The sequence below is a fragment of the Caloenas nicobarica genome, chromosome 17, assembly GCF_036013445.1.
Source record: "Caloenas nicobarica isolate bCalNic1 chromosome 17, bCalNic1.hap1, whole genome shotgun sequence".
Lineage (NCBI taxonomy): Eukaryota > Metazoa > Chordata > Aves > Columbiformes > Columbidae > Caloenas > Caloenas nicobarica.
Genome location: NC_088261.1, coordinates 2,550,961 through 2,572,464, shown reverse-complemented (window position 1 = coordinate 2,572,464; position 21,504 = coordinate 2,550,961). Strand labels below are relative to the sequence as shown.

General features: G+C 47.5%; 1 protein-coding gene across 1 annotated transcript in view; it reads right to left on the bottom strand.

The window, feature by feature from the left end:
- Positions 1-861: 861 nt before the first annotated feature.
- TBX4 (T-box transcription factor 4) overlaps positions 862-21,504 on the bottom strand; it is a 34,389-nt gene continuing 13,746 nt past the window's right edge. The window contains exons 4-9 of the mRNA XM_065647091.1: positions 21,014-21,133; positions 19,150-19,297; positions 7,412-7,564; positions 5,318-5,406; positions 4,563-4,804; positions 862-3,196 (exon numbers count right to left, since the gene is read on the bottom strand). Of these exons, the coding sequence (XP_065503163.1) occupies positions 2,574-3,196; positions 4,563-4,804; positions 5,318-5,406; positions 7,412-7,564; positions 19,150-19,297; positions 21,014-21,133 (1,375 nt within the window). The 3' untranslated portion in view covers positions 862-2,573. The remainder of the gene's footprint in view (positions 3,197-4,562; positions 4,805-5,317; positions 5,407-7,411; positions 7,565-19,149; positions 19,298-21,013; positions 21,134-21,504) is intronic.

Sequence of the window (21,504 nt, the reverse complement as noted above, 5' to 3'; positions counted from 1 at the left end):
CGTTCTTTTTCTGTCCATCGTATTTGTAAAACAGGTCAAAGATCCAGCCCAGCTTGCGATTTGGACCCTGGGCTGCTGACCCCGTTATTTGGTAGGTTACAGTGGCAGCGTTTGTCTTGTTCAGTGTTGATTCAGTGTCACTATGAGAAATGAACCGAGCATCTCAAACGACGGCGGGTGACACCCTCAGACCCCTTCCCCACCTCAGCCCCTCAATTCTTCACTATCGTCCTTGTAACGGATCTTCACACAAGTACAGAACCATCATTGTGTTGATTTTGCAATCACGCCAGTGACTGCTTTTAGCTTAGCCTGGTAGTACTCGGTGTGTTCAGATCAACTCATGTGTTCTTCAGAAAAAAAAAAAAGGAAAAATGAGATATCACAAACAAATAAACCAAAACCCCTTGGTCTGTGGGCAGGTAAATTTGACAGTGTAGCTATGAGATGGTGGGAAAAAAAAGGAGGAGTCAAGTGTGTGTCTTGGGAAATGTGAGATATTGGTATAATCGGACAGTAGGAGACACGAGAGACGAGGCAACCAGTACTTCACCACGGAACACTTTTATACTAATTATTGAAATGCACCCAGAGACAGCTTATAGTAGTAAAATGACTTTATGTTCTGATATGTAAAATAAAATGTCCATGCTATGTAACAAACATTTTAAAATTCCATACCACCTGTAGCTAATGTGGTTTCTAATAAAGATTTATCTGTAGTATATATGTTTTTTTATCTAACCAGTTCTTAGTTTTTACATCAAAGGTGTGTAATAAAAAAAAAAAAAAATCTTAAATAGATGTCTTTCCAAAAAAACCTTGCAACATTCATTTTTATTAAGTATTTCATTCGTAAAAAGCAAAGCTGAATTGGACACGTGGCCTGCATTTGTGATATATATATATTTTTATATATATATATAAAATATATATGTATATAAATAGCTATTCGGCATGCAAAAACTGTAGTGATTTCCAAAAATCTGATTACAAAATCCACACTGGTCACACACATCGTCTGCTGAGTGGGTGTACGAGACCGTCCTGGTTGAAACGCGACCTCCACGCCCTCCTCCATCAGCCTCTCTTCCTTGGAAGGGATTCACCAAAACGCAGAAGCACCTCCCGACTTCCAGATTTGTACTTCAGCTTTTTACCTCTGCCAGTTTGGGAAGCAAGCGGGGGGGGAAAAAAACCCACCCTGCTGTGTGCGACTGAAGCTGAAATATCGCGCTTTTTAGTGGAACCAAAGTCCCAGCGTCACCTCTGCGTGGCCATCCCTCGGGTCAGCATCGCCGGGATGGACACGCCGCAGACTGGAGGAGGACACAGCCCTGCTCGGGACACTTTTGGGTGAAGGTCAGGGGAATTTGGTTCCAGAAAGAGCGCCGCTTGCTCTCCCACACGAGGCCGTTTCGTGCTGCGGCTGTCGCTGAGTGATCCCTCCTGCCCTCTGGATGGCAAAGCCAGCGCTGAAGGAGTCAGTTCAAGGTACCTCCACAGTAAACAACGGTAGCAATGTATACACTGGCTACAGATTTTTACCTGTTCTACAAACATTTGTACACTGTAAAGCCTGACAGGTAATGGGAATTCTTCCCACCCCCCAATTCAGAAAATCTTTCTCTATGCCTCCTTTATGCTGAAAACAATTCTTTCCGCATTAGCTGCAAAAGAAAAAAAATATAGCACAAAAGGCGCGTTTCAGCTGAATATGAAAGAAATCAAGGACCAGCAAGTATAGCAATCATTTCTGGAAAGTATTAGCAACTTTGAAGCTTAAACTTAAACAAATATTGCAATAAGCTAGTGGGATTCAATCAACAGATGAGAATCTGAAGACACTGGGTCTGTTCCTAACGCTGCAATTAATTTGCTGTTTGGCCTCGGGCGTAACGCTTCACTTCTTCGGTTCCCACAGCCACGAATGATGGTGGTGTGGGGGGAAGAAGAGACATTGTGCATCGGTGCCTTCTCCTCTCGGCACCACGGCACGAACCCCGCGCCGCACGGTACCGGAGCGGTACCGGAGCGGCACCGCAGCTCCCTGACCCCGCCAAGCGTCCCCGCCGGCCCCCGCGCTCCTACAGCTCCATCACTTCCAGAGGAAGAAGGAATTTCTACAGACAAAAAGAGCTAAAGAAGTGCTGCTACAGCAGTCCTTGAGCTACGCAACCCAACAGCTTGAGTTTTGGGATGCTGTGACTTCACCAAGTACCATAATTTTTTCCCAAATAGCTAAAATTTGCTCATGGATGTTTAGTATTACAAGCAAAAGAAAATGCCTAGCTACTTCACTTGTTAGTCATGAAGGTGGTTCCTACTGGATCAGTAATGAAGACGTGAGAATTAATTTATTCGGGAGTCAACAAGAGGCTGATGAATCGAGCCCACCAAGACAGGAGATGTAATTCTCTGTGTGTCTGAAGATACAAGCTCTTCACCCACACAGACCCCTCTGGAAATGCACATTTGTCTCACCGAAGTGCAAGTTACCCACAGGTATCAACACCGATCGAACACTGTCCGGGAGCAGTATCATTGGCTGCGGCATCGCTCGGCCGTCAGCGTCACCCGTCAGTCCAGTTCTCCACAGTCCCCATCCCTGAATGATACGGCAGCGACGACTCCCTCGCCAAGGAGAAGCTTTGCGAGTACAGGAATTCGTTGGCCGCGTTTAGGTGCGGAGAGGGGGGTTTTCTCTCGCACACCGACGGGTGCACCCTTTCCCTCGGGAACGACGAAGGAGGAACGCGCTCCCGGACCTGAGACTGGGACAGCTGGTTGTAGACGCTGAAGTGGCTGTTACCTGGCGGCTGCGAGCCCTGGCCCGCGATGGACGGGAGCCGCGGCATCATGGTGGTGGCGGTAAAATGAGCAGGGAAAGGCTGGTAAGGGACAGTTTCCATTGTCTGAACGCTGTAGCTGGTGTAAGGTGCGACGGAAGTCCACATATTGCAGCTCAAGGCGGGAGGCGGAGGCGGCAAGTCGTCGACCGCCGAGACGCCGGCGATGTCGGGCCCAGAACCAGAGTACATGCAGGCTTCCCGCGGGGCCACCTCGCTGCAGTACGAAGGGCTCAGCATCTGCTGGTCGTACGGCGGCGGGGAACGGAAATAGTGATCGTCTCCTACAGAAGAGGAGGCTTCCAGGTAGGAGCGTTTGCAGGGCAGGTCCAGGTGCCGAGCGCTTTCTGCAAACAAAAGCACGAAGCGTGGTTTAGAGCAGCTCCCAGAGCGACTGCATTTATCAGCGACCTGCTAAGAGCCTGTGGTGATTTTGTGGAGTCCCCTTAGAAGCCGAGCATGCCATCTGTGATTATTTCACTAAACAACCAGCGTTCTTTTTCAGATTAATCCAGTTAAACCATTTCAGTTTGGAAAGACAATGTACAACATCAAAAAGACATTGTGTTGCAAATGTCAGGCTAATCCCCTCGGCCTCAAAGCATTCTGGTGACATTTGTCAGGTTAAGTGAGTGACTTGGGCTACTGCTCTCACATCAGAGATTACTTCGCATCCATCCAGATAACAGAGGTCCCCGACACTCTTGCAGTGTTACTCCTGACAATTTCAAGAAGTCTCTGAAAGGGTCTTATCGCAGCCTGCCTTCCTGTCGTTACAAAAAATGACTATACATTTCCCAGATATTCGTGTCAAAAGCTGCAGAAATATTTCCAGCTAAAGGAGCCCCTTCCCAGTCATCAGCCCTCCCCTCGGCCTTACGCTGAGAAGCTGGAGCCCCTCTCCTACAAATCACAGTGACCGTGGCCATGTTTGCCAGCAGCACGCTGTTAGTCGTCAGGAATATTCTCTGGGTGAATCAGCGAATTCATCTGCAGATGAAACATCTGCTGAAGTTACATATTTGTCTTGCAGTCCTCATTACTGGTGCTGTTAGGTTCCTCATTTGCCCATGATCAGAGGATCCTCACAGCTTAAATGAATTAGCGGCCAATGAGATACAAATACAAGGCTTTTTTTCTGTGCAAAATTTTTCCATTTAACTTAAAACGTGCCATGATCTCATCTGATGATGGATTAAAAGGAAGAGAAAGTAGTTACAGTTCATTTAAACTTGAGAACGAGTGGACGGGACGCAAGGGATGCTTACACCCAGCAACCACAGTCCCACTAACCTGCAGACACCAAGAGAATCGCTCAAGGCTTCGTCCTGGGAAAGTACTCAATGTGTATAATTTCATTGATGTTAATGACACTGTCCGAACATCTCAGGACAGATGAGGCCTCCTCAAAACAACTATTAATTCAGCAAATTCTAACAATGGATAATTTTCCAATGTATCCTCGTGCCATTTAAGTATGCATTCTGGGTTTTTTTTTTTCAGCTTTGAGTCAGGGTCTAAATATGCCTTATGTGTGACAAAACCACTAATAACTGCCCCAAAATCCAGCTCTTGGGCCCTGACCCCCCAAAACACTTTAATCACACCAGTGTTTTTGAAGATCGAGGCCTAAGAGGCTGATCCGAAATGAAATGGAATTAGCGGTAAGTTTGCTCAGGCTGTGATATCTTTCTGGCTGTATACACGAGTTACCTCTTCTTTTTAGGCAATGATAGAAGAGCCCTGAATCCCTCTGTGCTGTGAAGGTGTTGAGTGGCAGATCTTGAGCATCCGAAGCTGCAAATTGCATGTGAGCACCGTTCTCATACTGATAATGTTGAAGGGTCTGGTGATTCCCATGAAGTGGGTTAACATCTGGCTTTGTTGAAAGCTGGCCGTGACCGGACACCAACCTCTGCCTCATGATGCTTTTGGAAATCACTGGATATTCTTTGCTAAAAGAAGCGAGAAAAATTATTACCAGTTAGCAATGAGTATTAACAAAAAGATGAAATATTAGTTTGGCTTCCCTGGAGCATCTCCATCCAGTGACTACAACACCCCTTGCCAAATACAATGAACTCAGAGTTCACACTCTGCTGGGTATGGGCAGGTGTTAAGATATATTAGTTATGACACAGCGCGTCACTGAATTACAGGAAGAGCTTTTCAGGGGTATAAATGGCATTAAAAGCCCTAATGCCCTCAAGCACAAGCAAATGGGATGTCCCCATGGCACAGACACCTTTTAACAACTTCCCCAAAGAGGTGCAGCGCAGCAGGAGCAGAACGGGGGATAAACCCAGCGGTAGGGCTGTGTTCGGGCACAAGGTCTGAAGGATGCGCTGGCTGGCGCCGTGTCGGACACTGCCGGCCCGTACACGCTCCCTGGGTTCAGTGCACGTGCAAACACACGCGTGAACACACGTGTGCAGCTCCCCGGCCCCCTGGCTGCCGCCCGGCCGTACCTTTGCAGCCGCGCCACGCGCAGGTCGCTGTCGTCGCTGCCCCTGAATCCCTTTGCGAAGGGGTTGTTTTCGATTTTCAGCTGGGTTATCTTTAAAAGAACGAAAGCAAGCGTAAAGCGTTTGAAAAGGGCTCAGCGCTGGACGTGCCTCAGCGGGTCTGAGGCTGCAGGTCTCCGGGGGCCGTGTCCTACGTGATGCCCCTGAAACGCGCAGTCCGTGGGAGCTTCAGCATCTCAAGGCATGGTGGCAGAGACGGCGTCAGCACTGGGAGAAACTGAGCTCTGAAGTTTGGTGACAGTTCTTGCAGAAGCAGCTTTTAAAGCTCACAAAATCGCTCATTACGAATGAGGACGGGAACATGAATTTTCTTAAGTTTAGGTCCTGTGTTCTTATTCTGGGCTCTTGTTAGCGAGAATGTATTTGTCTGATTTAAGAGAGTTCCTATGTTAGAGACCCTTGTTCCTTACGGTGTGGCTCTCCCTTGCTTCCATAACAATTTCATAAATCCTTACATTCTGCATTCAGAGCGAGAGCTGGGCAGCACCGGGGCAGCTCCTCACAGGATCTTTGCAGTGAAATTCGGGCTCATCTGGGGCATTTTCCCTAAATCCGACAGGTCCGCTCCGTGCTGCCACCCAGCTACCAGCCTCCCCCAGCAGTGCTTGTACAGCAATGACAGTGAAAGTATTAAGTTTATGAAGCACTTTAGGAACCTTAGGGATGAAAGGCACTATTGACGTGGGAGACATTTTAAGTAGGTATTAAATAAGCTCTTTTGAGCCTTTTTGGTTAACCATGTTTGGACAACTGGTCATTTTACACCAACAGCTACAACTTTTCAAACAGGATTCACTTCAGTGTCCAAATAGGGACTTTTTTTTTTCCTCCCCTGTCTTACCATAACACACACATCCATGTTTCTGTTCTGAGCCTTTTAACTGGCTCACTAATTGCAAAATCTTGCAAGGACTCTATGCTTCAAGCATCAAAGGGCAGCCTGCTTGGGAGGAAAAGGTCTGGTCAGATTATTGGGGAGGAAGAATTTCACACACGTTCCTGTTTTTGTAGTAATTTTCCTATGAACATGTAGAAAAGGACCTGATACAGTAACACCTGGCAGATGTCACATTCAGGTGCTACTTCACTCTGCACCTTTATTTATGAATCCCAAAGTACTTTAAAAACTCCGATTAATCCTCATAAAACCCTGCAGTCGAAGTTCACCGTTAGTTAATCTGCAGGGGAGAAGGAGCTTGTGCAAAGGCAGGTAAATCAGCAGCAGGATTGGAAACAGAGCTTTGTCAGCCCCTGCCCAGTGTCCTCTCCTCTCCCTGCCCTGGGGACTCTGCACCCGCTGTCACAGGGAGGTGACGATTGACTGTCACTGTGTCATCCGTCCTGCTGGTAACCTGGGTTGGGAAAACCCTCAGATGGGATCACTACCCACTGCCGCCACTACCACAAAAGAACCAGAGAAGCCAAAACCCTGCAATTTACATCCCAAGTGCAGACCCAAGCCTTTCGTCCCTTATATCCCCCCAAAACAACCCCAAACTCCCTCCTCCCTCCATGTGCTGACCACGGAGCTGTGCTTAGCTGGGGTTTTACGGTTACATTCCTCCTCTGTCTCACTAAGTACACATACTATAATTACTTTTCACTGTAGATTTATGAGCAAGCTTTACCAGTCATTATTAGATCTGCTTGCTGTTTTGAATGACATCTTAGCGCTTACGAGCACGCCGAGTCATCGGTGTCCGGGCTCACAGGGTTTGCCAAGATATTGTTGCCCAACCATGTTTCTGCTGCTCCTCAGCTGCATCCTCTGGATCCTCACTCTTGCTTAATGTTTGCAGGGCTGGGATGGAAACTGCTCTTTTAAAGCAGAATTTTTCTGCTGCACAATAGCAGCATAACAGGCTTTCCCCCTCCCTTCGAGCAAACAGATCCTGCTCTTCAGACACAGCACAGCAGAGGAATCACCGTGCCGCTGCCATCTGGAAGATCATTTTGCAGCTGTCGGTAGCAGAGGGCTGCGAGCTGCAAAAGTCTGCAAACAGAAATAAAGCACCTTTAGGCAGAAAAGCAGCCTACCTTGTGATTCTGGTAGGAGGTCACTGATATAAAGGACGTCTCTGGGAAAACGTGGGTGCAGAAGGCTGTGTTCTTCGACCCGAAAGCGTTGTTCTCATCCGCCTTCACGATATGCAGCCGTGGTTGGTATTTATGCATTGAATTAAGAATGATCTGAAAAACAATTGGTGCTAAACTGAGAAATCCAATTAAAAAAAAAAAAAAAAAAAGACAAGCCATAGCTATTGGCCAGACTTTACTAGCAGGACACAAAAGCCCACTACTGCTCAGCTTTAGCTTTGCTTTCAAATTAGAGGGCAAAATTACATTGTATAAATGCATGTGAACCAAGACAAAAACAGTATCTGCTGTTCTGGTAAGCAGAACTGAACTTAAAGCTTTCCTAGTAAATCCTCATTTTCTTACTGCTATTGGACAGAGTAAGTCTGAGTGGAAAAAAGAGTCGTAAATTTTTTTCCCAGCTCACGCTGAAGCTGTACAATATCTATAATTCACCAGTAGACTGGTCCATAAAGATTTCTAATAAATACTTTACTGAGCTGAAAAATACACAGTTTAGCAGAGTGGGGGGGAAAAAAAAAAAAAAAATCAGAGAAATCACAGGGCCGGGGTGGGAAATAAATAAAGCTGAGCCCAGCGCAGGGAGCATCTGATGGGGCATCGGGGCGAGCGGGGCTGCCCCAGCCCCGGCCGTGCCGCCCGGCCCCCACCATTGTTCTGCCACAAAGAAGGGACGTGCCCAGATGCTACAGAAGAAAATGGTTTCAAGAAATGGGATCTGGTTTAAGAAATTGAATGGTTTTTAAGAAGAGCCATTATTCCTTTTACTGGGCAAAGAAGAAATACTGCTTTCTTCTGGTTTTCTTGGCATGGCCCTTTACAATCTCTGCTTCGCTCTGCAGCCAAGCTGACACCCCTCCCTGTCCCCTGGTCCCCAAAGCAGTGGCAAGGACACGGCCGTCCCTGACAGGGACAAGCGGGGAGGACTGCGACGGGTGGCGTCTTCAACGGGTGGGAGATAAACGAATGGGTGGACGGACAGACGGATGGACACAAGGCAGCAGAGCAGCATCGGTTTACACCAATTGTGGAGCTAGCCAATTTTAAATGAGAATTACTAAGAAACGGAAGGCGTTCGCTCCGTGATCGGCTTTTGTGCTCAGGAACCCTTTCTATTTCGTGCTCTGTGCTCCAGCTGGGACGGGAGGCAGCCGAGGAGCTTGTGCTCTTTAAAGCCCTTCGTCTGGCTGCACGTAACTCTGCCCACAGTAGCTGGCTGCGTTATATACCACTTAAATGCAATTTTTATTGTTGACATTTTCCAGACAACCCTCCCTGCTCCCCAAGAGAGAGAACGAGGAATTTTTGGCATTTTATCAGCTTTGCATCAAGTCTCTTAACCACTTTGTGGCTGTTGATGTGCAGGGTGTAGATCTGAGAGGGTCAGCTCAGGTTTGGGTTTGGAGCTTTTTCTCTGCTTTCATGTATCAGCCACTCGTAAAACAAAGCCAAGATGAGTAACACCAGAAGGCTGACACTTTCATAAGAAGGGGCATTTTAATTTTCAATAATTAAGAGTTGAGCCAAGCTGATAAATAACGACTGTCTGGAGCAGAAGCTGGAGAGTGCTGAGCTTTCCTCACTGCCTGTCCCAAACTACCCAGGTCTAGCAAAGGGGGGTGACTTGTCCCCAAAGTCTGAGCAAGTCAACAGCAGGACAAAGAAAACAATCTTAAACTGAGATTTCCAAGGGGAAAATCAGCATCCCAAGTTTGGATACACTCTGGATGAGTAGTCAGCATTCTACCTCCAAAGTAGTATCCACTGGACTATAATGACCCCTTTAAAAATATTTTTCTATTTTTCTTCTTTTTTTTTTTTTTTTTTTAAACTTCTTTATAGCCCAGGAGTCCAAACAATTTCCAAAATGGACAAGACATTACTTTTTGCAGCCTGATAGAAGTATTCATTAAAGGATTTTTGACAGATGCTCAAGGTTACAGTTGTGGCTGCAAACCTGCCTGGAGTTCATCGTGAACTGCTCCGTATTTGCAGGACATTTGGGGAGGGAACTCTAAACGGCTTAATTTAGCCCAGTGCATTTACAAGGTTGAGCATTTCTGTCCCTTGCACCAAAGTGACTATTTGTCCCTGTTGGAAAGTGCTAAATTTCTTCGAGAGCGGGGACGAGGAAAGGAGACCCCCCTGAGATGTGCCAGATCAAAGCCAAACAGCCACCACTGAGCATAAAACATGATTAATAGATTGATTAATAGATATGAGAACCACAGAGCGCTCAGGTTAACGTCACCGAGTCAGCATCCACGGATGTGGATGGGGAAGAGTTTCCACCAAAGCAAAGCCCCATCAAAATACACCGTTCTCATGCCATGCACACGCATCCTTCTTACTCGTGCTTGCCGTAAGCCTTGTGCATTCAAAAATTCTGCAAATCATTCAAAAAAGCCTCCCAGCTCTCACCTGCAAACCAGTTTGCCTGTGCCCAGTGAAATGCCAGCAATTCAGGCTAAATAGTTTTCAAGGCTGCTGTGGAAAATTGGTCACTGGCTAAAAATACACAAAACAAATGTAAATTCCACCCTGATGACGAACATCAGCGGAAAGATCAACTTAAAGAATTGTGTCAAAAATGAGAAGTATTTTAACTGATGGGGCAGAGCACGGCTGCTGCTGGTCGGTGCTGGGCAGGAGGTGATGTAGGGGCTCTCAGCCTCAAAGATGATGCTAAAACAATAATTTCATGTTTACCTGCACTTGTGTTTTTCATTGCATGGGCACAAGGAGGTTAAGTCAGAGTCAGACACTGTCACAAAGAGTTTTAAATTGTTTCCAGTACAAAATGTAGGTAGTTTGAAATAGGCTAGCTACTAAAAAAGAAACAGTGTTTGCCTTGTTTCGCTGCTGAAAATAGTTACAGATGTATTGGATAGAGGGAAATTTTAAGGTGATAAAGGACAAGGATACAACATTAGTGAGGGAAACTGGAAAAGAGAGTTTCTTAAGCAGCACTGGAAGACCCTGGTTTGGTGACTGAAAGCCTCTCTGCGTCTCAGGATCGAGTCTCTGTCTATGAAAGAAACAGCTCAACTTACACGAGAAAGGGGCATATTTAGGTGCTTAGTAAATATACTTTTTTTTTTCCTGTATTAAAAAAACCCAAACAAACAAAAAAACCCAACCAACCAAAGAAAACCAAAACCAACACCAAAACCAAACCACTACCAGAATCCTCAAATGAGATGGACAACCCCAAATTTAGGAAGCGGATATTGGTTCAGCATCCCAACACAGGCCCCCACGGGGATGCCATCTCCCACCACCGCCACTCTCTCTTTCTGGAAAATACACGTTTTCAAGAAACAAAATGGCTGCTAAAAAAAAATACCCATTTGGGTAACGGCAACCTTTGCCAAGGGCATCGGCGCGCATGGCACCAGAACACTGCAACAAACCACCCGTGCGGCTGCGGGGACCCAAGCAGCTCCTGGAGCACTTGGGACACTTGTCACAGCTCTGGCGTCCCGATGCCATCGTCACCGGGCAGCAGGCGGGGTGACCCCCCGCCCGCGTCACCCCCTCATCGCTGGCCAGAGAGGAGCTGGAGCGGATCTCCGGGGTGATGTCGCTTCTCCACATCGCATGTGCGGACCAGACTGCGAGAGAGACGAGCTCCGAAGTCAAACATGAGCTAACGAAAACACTTTTCTTTTTTTTACCCACCCCCTCATCTCCCCACTTTGTGCTGATCACATAGTTGGCAGCTGGAACTTAAACCCTTATATAGTTCAATGTCTTTATTTTTTTGGCATTCCCCAGTCAGCAACAAATGTCAAAAGAAAAATGGTGTCATTTGCTCCTTCCATTTAATTTTACTTAGGAAAACATACGCCTTCGGCATCTAATCTCGCACACTGCTGAGTAACGTCGGCTTCAGGCCTTGAAGGCGTTTGCCAGTTCGCAGGATCAGGCCCAGAGGCCAGAAGCTTAGAAGGGTAATGGCACCATGTTGCTCGTCGCAAAGCAAACTTGCCTTGAAATCACCAGTAAAATGTATTTACTTTCATATGAAATTTGGGGAGTTGATTTAAGAGCGCTCCCTGTTTCTCCAAGGTATCAAATGTCATATGATGCAGTGGTTGTTATGGCAACTAGCTTTTTTATATTGAATAGTAAATGGCTACGAAAAAGCCACATAATTTTATGGTTGCTCCCAGGGGATCGCATAACTAATATAAAATCTCTCATTTTAATATATTTTCTGCCTCTTTCTTCCTTCCTTCTATTCTTTCTGAAGTGAAAAAGCCTTTAAGCTGAGTCTGGCCCTTGTCCCACACCAGGGCACTGAGCTGGGGCACAAAGGACCAAACAAAAACCCCAATTCTGTCTCCGTGCAGATAAAAGAACATGTTAATCACCGAGGCTCTTCCAGAATTGCAACCACTGCTGCAGTTCATCTCGATTAATATTTAGAGCATGTGATGGTATAGGCCATCCCAAGCCTAACTTTTCTTTATGTGTAAATGTTTCAGAGATGCCACAGAGCATCAGTAGAGGAATCATCCCAGCCGGGTTGCCCGGGATGAACGGGACAGTGCTGGGGACCCATGACGGGAGCCTGCAGAGCTGCATCACCCCACAGCAAGCGGTTCAAATCCTAGAACCCATTTAGAGGTTGGAAAAACACCTTCAGGATCCTCAAGTTCAACCAAATAAAACACTGTATTCAGGCAACCTCTACAGCAGCTAAAAAGCTAGCTCTGAAATTACCTAAACCTCATCCAAGTTATTTTCAGTCACCTCCAGGGAGCTACTGGCCTGGCTCTGCCCAAAGGCTCGCGGAGCCCCAGGCAGCACCCGACCCCCGGAGGGGACGCCTGGTCCCCCTGGGGCCGATCCCACCCGAGGAGCCTCCCAAACCCACACGTTTGTCCTGGCAACCTGCACAATGGGGAAAGAAAAACCAAAAGGACGGAAAATCCTGGGAAAAGATTCAACATGAGCTCAGACGAATTGTTCCTTACGAGAAGGCCAAAGCTGGGCTTTTTTAAATTTTTTTTTTTTTTTTTTCCCCCTCAGGCCTTTTTTATCTAATGTCAGCTGAAATTCACGGCAGTGTTCCCCGGCCTCCCGCTACAGCCCTGGTGTGGAGGAGAAGTCGGCACCACAGCCGACGAGCGTTTGTTTGTGACTGGCCAGGGCCGCGCGGAGCCGGGGCTGCGGCCCCAGGACACCCACGCGTGTCCCCTGCCCCGCCGCGCTGCTGCCCGGCCTCGCGCCGCCCGGGCTGCCGCAGCCCTTGGCAAGCTGTGACCCCCTCACCCGCCCTTCCCCACGCCAGCTGCCCCGCCAAGACTGGAAGACGACTTCAGGATCTGATTCTAGTTGAACGTTACCAAAAGCCACCGCATTTGACTCACATAAACCAGTAATGTAACAACAAAAAGGTTTAACGCAAGAGAAGGAAACCTTCTTTTCAACCAAGAGCTCCACTGGTCGCTCCTTACCCAACTATTTAAATTGCACATGCAGATCTATCCGTCCCTGCGAAACACATGCCGTCCCCAGTGGCACAAGCCCCACTCCTTTTTCTGTCATAGGAACAAAGCAGACAATGTAAAACTTCGCATACGGCTTTATGATTTTTTTGGGGCACCACTATTTTGCAGTTCAGCTGTAAGACATTTCCTAAAATGGATGGTTAAAAAAAAAAAAAAAAAAAAAAAAAGAAGAAAGAAAATAACTTTTTCGTGGATATTCTTTCATCAGAAGACTTAGTGATGCCCCCCAAAATATTGCCTTCAAATTTAGGACTGGACAAAGGGTTTTAAATGGACTGAGAAAAAAGAGAGTTTAGTAATGGGAGACATGTGTATATATATATATATATATATATATATATATATATATATGAAGTTCTTGTGTATTTCTTTTCTATATATATAAAAGAGACTATATATCTCTCTATATAAAGAAATCTTATTATATATACGTATAAGAAATCGATAGCTGAGAATAAGGATGTGAACCTGCTCTCTCGCCCCAGAGCCATTGCAGCGCTGCTCTAATGGGGACGCGTGTGGTACAACCGCGTCTCGGCCCCCCGGCCACGGCTTTGCCCGGGAGCTGCTGCAGCCCCGTCCCTTCAGCCGCAGGCGGCACATAAACCTCAAACCAGCGCCCGGCGAGGAAACGGCTTGGCCGCAAGTCGTAAAGCAAACAAATAAAAAAATAAAAACCTAAATAAAATTTAGGGTTTCATGAGATCACCAGGACGTTAACCTAATTAGAGTGCCTGAGTGCTCCTGACGAGCAAAGACAGAAAAATGCTAAAGTCGAATTAATAGCAAAATGAGAGGGAAACACCAAGACTAGGGGTCTTTCAGTGATAATCAAATAAAACCAAGTGTGCAAATAATAAATCTGGAGAGAAATAACAAACTCATCAGCATAAAAGAGTAAAACCAGCAAATCACAGGTTTGGGTGAAGAAAACCAGGAATATCACTCCAAATGTCATCACAAGTGACAGACCATCTATAATATCCTGTAGGTTTAAATCTCAGTACGTTACATCTCAGAAACTAAAATAACATCACACTTTAAAAGCAGATAAAGTCAATTCTGGCAATTAAAAGGCACCATCAGCAGCCAAGGAGTGAGGTAGACACAGGGTGTGTAACATAACCAAGCTCAGCAATATTGTGTTGGGGGGAATTAATCTAAATCTGTACTGTTATTTGTCACAACCTCCACTTCTAATCCTAATTTATCACTTGTCTCCCCGCCCCCCCCCACCCCCCGGAATATCTTTCTGTATTCTGTAGAAAAGAAAACAATTTCCAATTGATCCGGTCCCAGCTGAAGCCTGCCAGAAATACCGATGTGATGCTCTCGCCCTTTCCAAGCTGGCCTGGCTGCAGAAGCCCATGAGAAAAGCTGATTCCTCTGGCAGAGGCTTAATTTCAGTTGAGACATTTAACAACAGCAACAACAACAAAAGCAGAAACCCCTGATGCGATGTGCCGGCCCCTCTGCTGTTCCCTGGTGTTACTCCACACAAACACCAGCCTTACCTGGCTCTGTGTGTTCACAGCCTGCCTAAAATCAGGGGAAGAGAAGGCCTGAGAGAGTAAATTATGGGTTTCTTCTAGATATATTGCACCTGGTGAGAGGGGCGTCCCTTGGAGCTGCCATCCAGCTCATCGTTAACTCCTCTAGATACCGAAAACCCCACGCCCAGTGCTGCAAGCGGGAAACAAGAGAGATGATTTTTGCTTCAAAGATCTGCCAGTCTCAGCAGCTTAAACACCTTGAGCCAGGAGATGAAGGAAAGTCCAAACAGCAAAATAACAAAAAAGCCTGAAGAACTGAAATGAGTTGCACAGGAGGACCACCTCACTGCGGGTCCAAGGCAAAGCCCCTCAGCAAACCCCCCGTGCCCCTGCACACCCGCCCGGAGCATCCGTCACCTGTCACCCGCAGCTCCTGGCCATAAGGACCATCTCACGAGCGCCCTCCACCCTGCTGTTTACATACCTTAAACCTCTGAAGAAAGTGGAATTCCATCCGTGAGCATTTATCACTACAGAGATACTTGTCAGGACTCGCTCAATATTTCCCCATGTGCCCTGAGCTAACTTTCTGAAAGATATCTGGGTATTATGTTACCCTTTCCAACACAGAGGTTATTTTTGTGCATCATCTATGGCTGGTATTAGCTACCCGATCTGTTAGCAGTTGCAATGACATAACCTGGTTCACGACGAGGGAGACATTCCCATTTTTCTCCTGGAAAACACAGCTGGGTGCTACCCAGGCAGAATGCACTGGGAATGGGCAAGGAATGTGCCAACCTTGCGCAGCTTGCTGGCACGTGAGAGAGTATCTTTGTCTCCAAAGACAGAACATATGCAACTGCCTCTCATTCACGTGGCATTAAAGAATAAAGCATCAGCGCTGCCAGAATCGCTAACTCTGTCACTCACCAGTCCCACATAAATCAGAGGCTCTATCGGGCTGATTATCTCTGCATGTAAAGATTTGGAAATACATAAATTAAGATTTTACTCTAAGCATAGGTGGCTTACAATGCTTTCTTTAGGATCAGACAGACCTCACTGCAGCTAAACATTACAGCGGCTGCTGATTTCTTAATCCATTCTCAACATGAGCATTTCTCAGTTGTTAAGCCTGGGGTGAAAGAAGCCTTTCATGGTAAAAAAAATCCCCCAAGAGGAAAATATACAGCCCACATTTTCAAACCATGGTGCGTGAGCTGGGCACAGGCTTACCTGCCACAAAACCTGCTCAACCAGAGGGGTTTGCGGGCAGATTACAGAGCTCTGAACTTCACTTCTTCTTATTTAAAATCTGCATGTGTCTGCGTTGAAAAATGCCTCCCACGCCTCCGACTGTAACTAATAATTTACCACAATGGATAACTGGCCAGTGGAAGAAGTAGGAGTGAGGTTTTGGAGGCTGACGAGGTTTCTGGGCTGGGTGTGAGAACGCGAGGCTTTCCAGCGCCGCCTGCGAGGCATCCCCTCCCGCCAGCACAGTAAATAATCTTCCATCTAATTCTGCGGATTGCAGCAAGGGCTTCAGCTCCACGGCTTATTAATTAAGCTGTTTAACTTACTTATTTTAAGCCTCAAATGTACCTACACTTCTCTTTATGAACTCTGTGGGGCTGCTGACGTTAAGCAGCTACTACAGTGCACGAAGTCAGGGCACAGATTCATTTATCAACGAATGCAAAATTTCTGCCTGTTTTTCAGGTGAGAACCCATGTGCCCAGGAGCCAGGCTCAGAGGAGCTGTGCCCCACACCGTGATGTCTTTGCCCTTCAGACCTGCATCCCCCCCACGCCACGCACAGTGGCTGCGCACGGGGACGGACCCCAGCAGCCTGTCGTGATCCAGCTGCGTCTGCAACTACGAGCCCATAAAATCCACCACTATTACTAAAATCCTTCTTGCGACACCCCCACAACACCACGCACGTCCAACGTTTACAAGTAGATGAATAGGCAGGGGAGCTGGAAGAGCCCCTTTCATTTTTTCCTCCAAATAAGCGTCTACCAAAAAACGGTTAATCCAGAAAAGGAACATTTAGCGCAAAGATATTTTGCCATGTGCCTCTTCGCCGCCTCCTCGCCCCTCCTGCCCCTGAGCAGCAAGTGATTTCTGTCGGCACCAGAGCACGGCAGGGGCTGGAGGGGATCGCTCACACGCAGCAAAGGGATGCGGGCACAGCCGGGCGCTGTGGGGTTTGGGGATATCAGCAGGAGACGGAGCCCGCGACAGTGGGACCCAGGTAGGGAGCCCAGCACCATGACACCCTTGGGTGCTGCTGAGGGTGCCAGGGAGGGCGAGCCGGTGCGGGTCTGCCTGGGCAGCTGCCCATGCGCCAAAAAAAGGACCAGCGGCAGCCTGCAGAAATCACCACTGCGCGTGGTTTTGAGGTTTGGAGAAAATCAAAGACAAAAGGAAACGGCAGGCAGGCTTCGCTGGAGCACGAGAAAGCAAACAAACCCTGTGGGTTTTCCAACTTGTTTTTCTTAGGGAGCCTTAGGAGAGCATTTGCAGTTGCTGGGAACGAATTCCTAGAAATGAGAAGCTGCTATTATTCACAATGTGCTGCCTCCGCTGGAGAGCTGCGCTGTGCCGGCAGCCACCGCGCAGGCGCTGCCTGTGCCAGCGGCACCGGCCACCGCTGCAACAGCACAGCAGTTCTGAGCAGGGGCCGACAGGAAAATCCACGCTCACCTGGAGCAGAGACCAACTCTCCTCCGTGTGCACAACAAAAAGTGGAGCACCGCTTCTCTAAAGCAGGTGATTAATTTAGAAGCCTAATGAGGAACTGTCTGAGGAATCCCATTTAGCCAGGTCGTCAGTGTCTGAACCGCGCAGCGACCTGGGTGCTTAAAACAGGTCGTTTCAGGCATTTTTTCCCAGCGGTGTGGGATAGAATGTGCTGGGCTGTGCACGAGCCAGGACAGCTCACGTGGCACAGGAGGCTTAGCAGGGCTCATCTGGAGCATCGCGCTGCAGGTATCGCCCCAAAACACAAACCAGAGTCCCCTCTGTGTCACTAAGGAAGCTTTGTGGGAGGACAAACAGGCTGTTTATTAAAAGGAGGGAGGAAAAAAAGATCTTCCCCATTAAAATGCAGTGTTAAAATTGCAGTTAAAAAACGACAACGTCAGGAAAAGCAAACATTTAAAGTTGCAAAACCAACACTGCACATCCTGTTTGTTTTACAGCCACATCGAACATCCTGTATGTTTTACGGTTTACATTTTACAACATAAACAGTCATATATTAAGCTACACAGTTAACCAAGAGAAAAACACAGGAGTAAAAAAAAGCAAGCAGGTCTGTCCAGCTGCTGACACCAAAACATTGGCATTTGTGGGCTTTATGTATTTTTTACTGTGCAGCCCTTAACGCAGTTGTTTTGCTTTCATTTCCGTGGTGTTTTCCCCCTTAAAGCAGAGTGAAGGGGCAAGATCGCCTGTGATTAATAACGTCAGCACTAAACGGTCCTGATTAGCCTTTGAAGTTCACACGTGTTTCTCTGGGGTCAGTAGGTTGGGGACGAGGGTCAGTTCTGCCGAGGGCTTTGCGCAGAGCTGGGTTATCACCGTGTCACGTTGCCAGAGCCCAGCTCTGCCACCGCACCGCGCGCTTGCTTTTTAAAGTCTGAAATTTGCAGAAAATTCTGAAAGCAGCAAAAATATTGGATTTTTAGCCATGTTTTAAGCTGCCTCTAGAGTCAACCCCATGAAGCTCCACCTGATTTGGCTGTGTCAGAATCGCACACTCTGTACGGCTTTAGGTGGCATCAGGACCATCGATTCCAAGGGAAAACCTGCGCTTTGGAGGTTTGATGCATGATCATTTTGAGCAAGACAGATACGCCCTCTCTCACACTACACCCTTCTTCACGACCTTTTCACAGCTTCTCTCACCCCCCAAACTGCTGCTGCTTAAAAGACAGGCAGGTTAAAAACCACGTTTGACATACAAAGTAGATTCTCTTACCTGTGGTTCTAGGAGGAGCTGATGGCACTAAACCTTAAAGGATTTTAACCTCTATCTTCCCTTCCTCCAGCCAGCGAGGTTTGTTTATTTGAACGTGACTTTCAGCTTGGACAGTATTTTTATATCCATTATCTAAGCACTCATTTGCCTGGCAGGCTGGGAGGGCCCTTGTCCTGAGTTATTAAACACACGATGGTAGATAACAGTGTACTGCCCACTTCTGCGCTTGCAATACACATAAATTAAGATTTTCCAAATAAAATACTTCATCTTTTACAGGGCTGCCAAAGCCAGCCTGGAAAATAGCGAGTTTATGCAACCTGTTTCTGCGAGCTGTATGTACTGTGCACAGCAACAGCCGGGCTGAAAATCCCACAGCGCTACCTGGAAAGTTCCAGGGCAGAAAATAAAAGGTTGGTGGCATCCAACAAGCAATGACTGAGCAAGTCGGAGGCTGCGTTTCCAAGAGCAGGGAAGCACACAGGCAGCAGCGGCAGCCCCCCCTCCCTCAGCATCCAACACTGCCCACCCGGTTGCAACGGCCACACAAAATAAATGTTGCTCCTCGTCATTAAATTAACTGCAGCATCCCAAACAGCATCCCGCTCCAGACACGAATTTGGCATCGCGGGCCCACCTCTGACCAAACTCCTTGCAGAACATCTCTCTTACGTGTCCAAAGGGATCCAGGTGGTTGTTGGTGAGCTTCAGCTTCTGAAAGGACACCAGCTGCCGCATCCAGTGCGCTCCGGTGGCCGGCGAGTCGGGGTGCACGTACAGCCGCCCCGGCATGGCCGGCTCTGCCTTCCCAGCCACCATCCTGCAAACACAGCGGTTACAGACCGTGTCACCTCGGCAGCCGTCACCAGCCCGGACACAGGACAGGGTTTTGTCCATGAACTCAACCCAACAACCTCCCGCCAGGTCTAGAGAGGCTCATGAGGTTTTGGGGCTCCCGGTTTCAGCACCGCAGGCCGGCAGAGTGACCCCAGCTCTGCTCCTGCCGTTCCTTGGAGAACCCTACACAGCAGTTGTGTTGGCATCGATCAAGGTGGAAATCTCCTCCGGGTTTTTGCATGAAGCCTTCAAAAGCCATTCTGCAAGGGGAGACGGTCTCGCACTGCTCCCCAGGAGAAGGCGCCTGGCGCGGGAGCGCACAGAGGTGTGGGTGTCCCCTCCGCAGCCGTGCGGGGCTCCGGCAGCCCCCGGCCAGCAGCAGCTCGGGGGGAAGGGGCTGCTGCCCCCTCCGGAGCTGTGTGCCGGCACACGGTGCTGCCCCTCCAACACCAGCCCGCACGGACCCGCTTAATTGCAACTCCCCCATTACTGAGCATTGTTCTCCTCTTAGAAAAAAAAAAAAAAAAATAAATAAAAGCAATATTATCAAAAACAACAGAGACTTTCCAGCAGCAATAAAATGAAAAGAGGAAACAGCTCTAGGGCTGGCAAAAGCTAAATTAAAGAGACTTAACAACTATTCATCATCTCAGGCTTAATGGTTAAAACACAAAGTGGCCGCCGTGCTGTGGAGCCCTCAGTCCGCCTCTTACCCAGCGGCACCCCAGGACAAAAGCGAGTAGAAAAGGGATTTTTTAAAACTAGAGCAGCCCTAATGTGCAAGTAAATTATTACAGTTTTATAGGATGTCACCAAGCTCGTTCCCATTAAGATGACTGTGAAGTTTTCCATTGCTCGTCTTTTCACCAGGCAGCAATGGGTGGAAGGGTTTGGGAAAAGCACAGGGAATGGTTCTGGTGAGAGAGGCTGCTGGGCATATTTGGGGTAAAAATCAGAAGAGAAAACAAGATGCTTCCTATGTCAGAAAGCAAAAATCATAGCTGCGTCTCGGGTAACTAACTTTACTATCAAAGGCACAGGGAGGAATAACAGAAGAGAACTCTGGAGGAAGAATAAAAGAAGAAAAACCTCTGAGCTGGATCTGGCACTGGGCTGTGATAGGGGCATCACTGCTCCCTTCGTCTGCAGGATCAGCGTGGCAGAACCAGGGCTTTGAGTAAACCATCCCATGTTTTGCTTTAGAGCTCATCTCCTAAAAGCAAAATATTACTATAGAAGAAAAGAATTTTAAGCTTTTCTTGACTCACATAGATACCTAATTTTTACAGCCAAAATGGATGATTAGATCATCTGGTCCAGCCTCTAGTATAACACAGACTGTGGCTTTACCCTCTTACATCCGCACATGGCCAGACAACCTATGCATCTCCTCTGAGAAGACATCCAGTCTTGTGTGCTTTGGAAATGAACAGTCTGCCACCTCCATTAGCAGTTTGATCCAGCTGCTAATCACCCAGCCTGTTAAGAATATTTTATTTTCTATTTGTCTGGTTTTAACTTCCAGCCATTGGCTCTTGTACCTATCTCTGCTCCATGAAAGAGAGCTCCGGGAGGTTGGCATCCCTTTCATGGGAAGATATGTATGTTGGTTTCTGAGTTTGCACAGCAAACTGTTGATCCAACTGCAATTCTCTTATGGAAGAAAAAAAAAAAAAGGCAAACAGAAATGTTCTCTTACCATTTATTGTCACAGAATTTATACCGGTGATCGTCAGCCGGGACGATATCAATCAACAAGATGTACTTGGTCTTGGGGTTCATTCCGGTCACTTTAACCTTGTAACTAGGAAACATCCTCCTTAGGAAAAGCAAAGGGTTAACATGTTAGTGAGAGACCTGGAGAAGTGCTGGAACTGATGGAAACTTGGAGCAGTGCCCCAAAAGGCAGATCCACCATGTGCTGAATTCACGCTAGGACAAATATATACGTCACCTGAATTAAATGCACCCTTTCCAGAGCATGGGCTGCACAAGACTAGTGCAAAAATGGAGCACAAATATGGGCAAGGGTATATAGAGTGGGTGTTATGGGCCAGTGCCAGGAAAAGCTGGGTGTAGAGAGAGATATTGGGAGGTCAACACATCCCTCCTTATGGGCGGCTCGGACAGGGAGCCCTCACTACTCCAGGAGGCTTATGGCAGCCTCAAAAACGCAGATTTCTTGTTGCC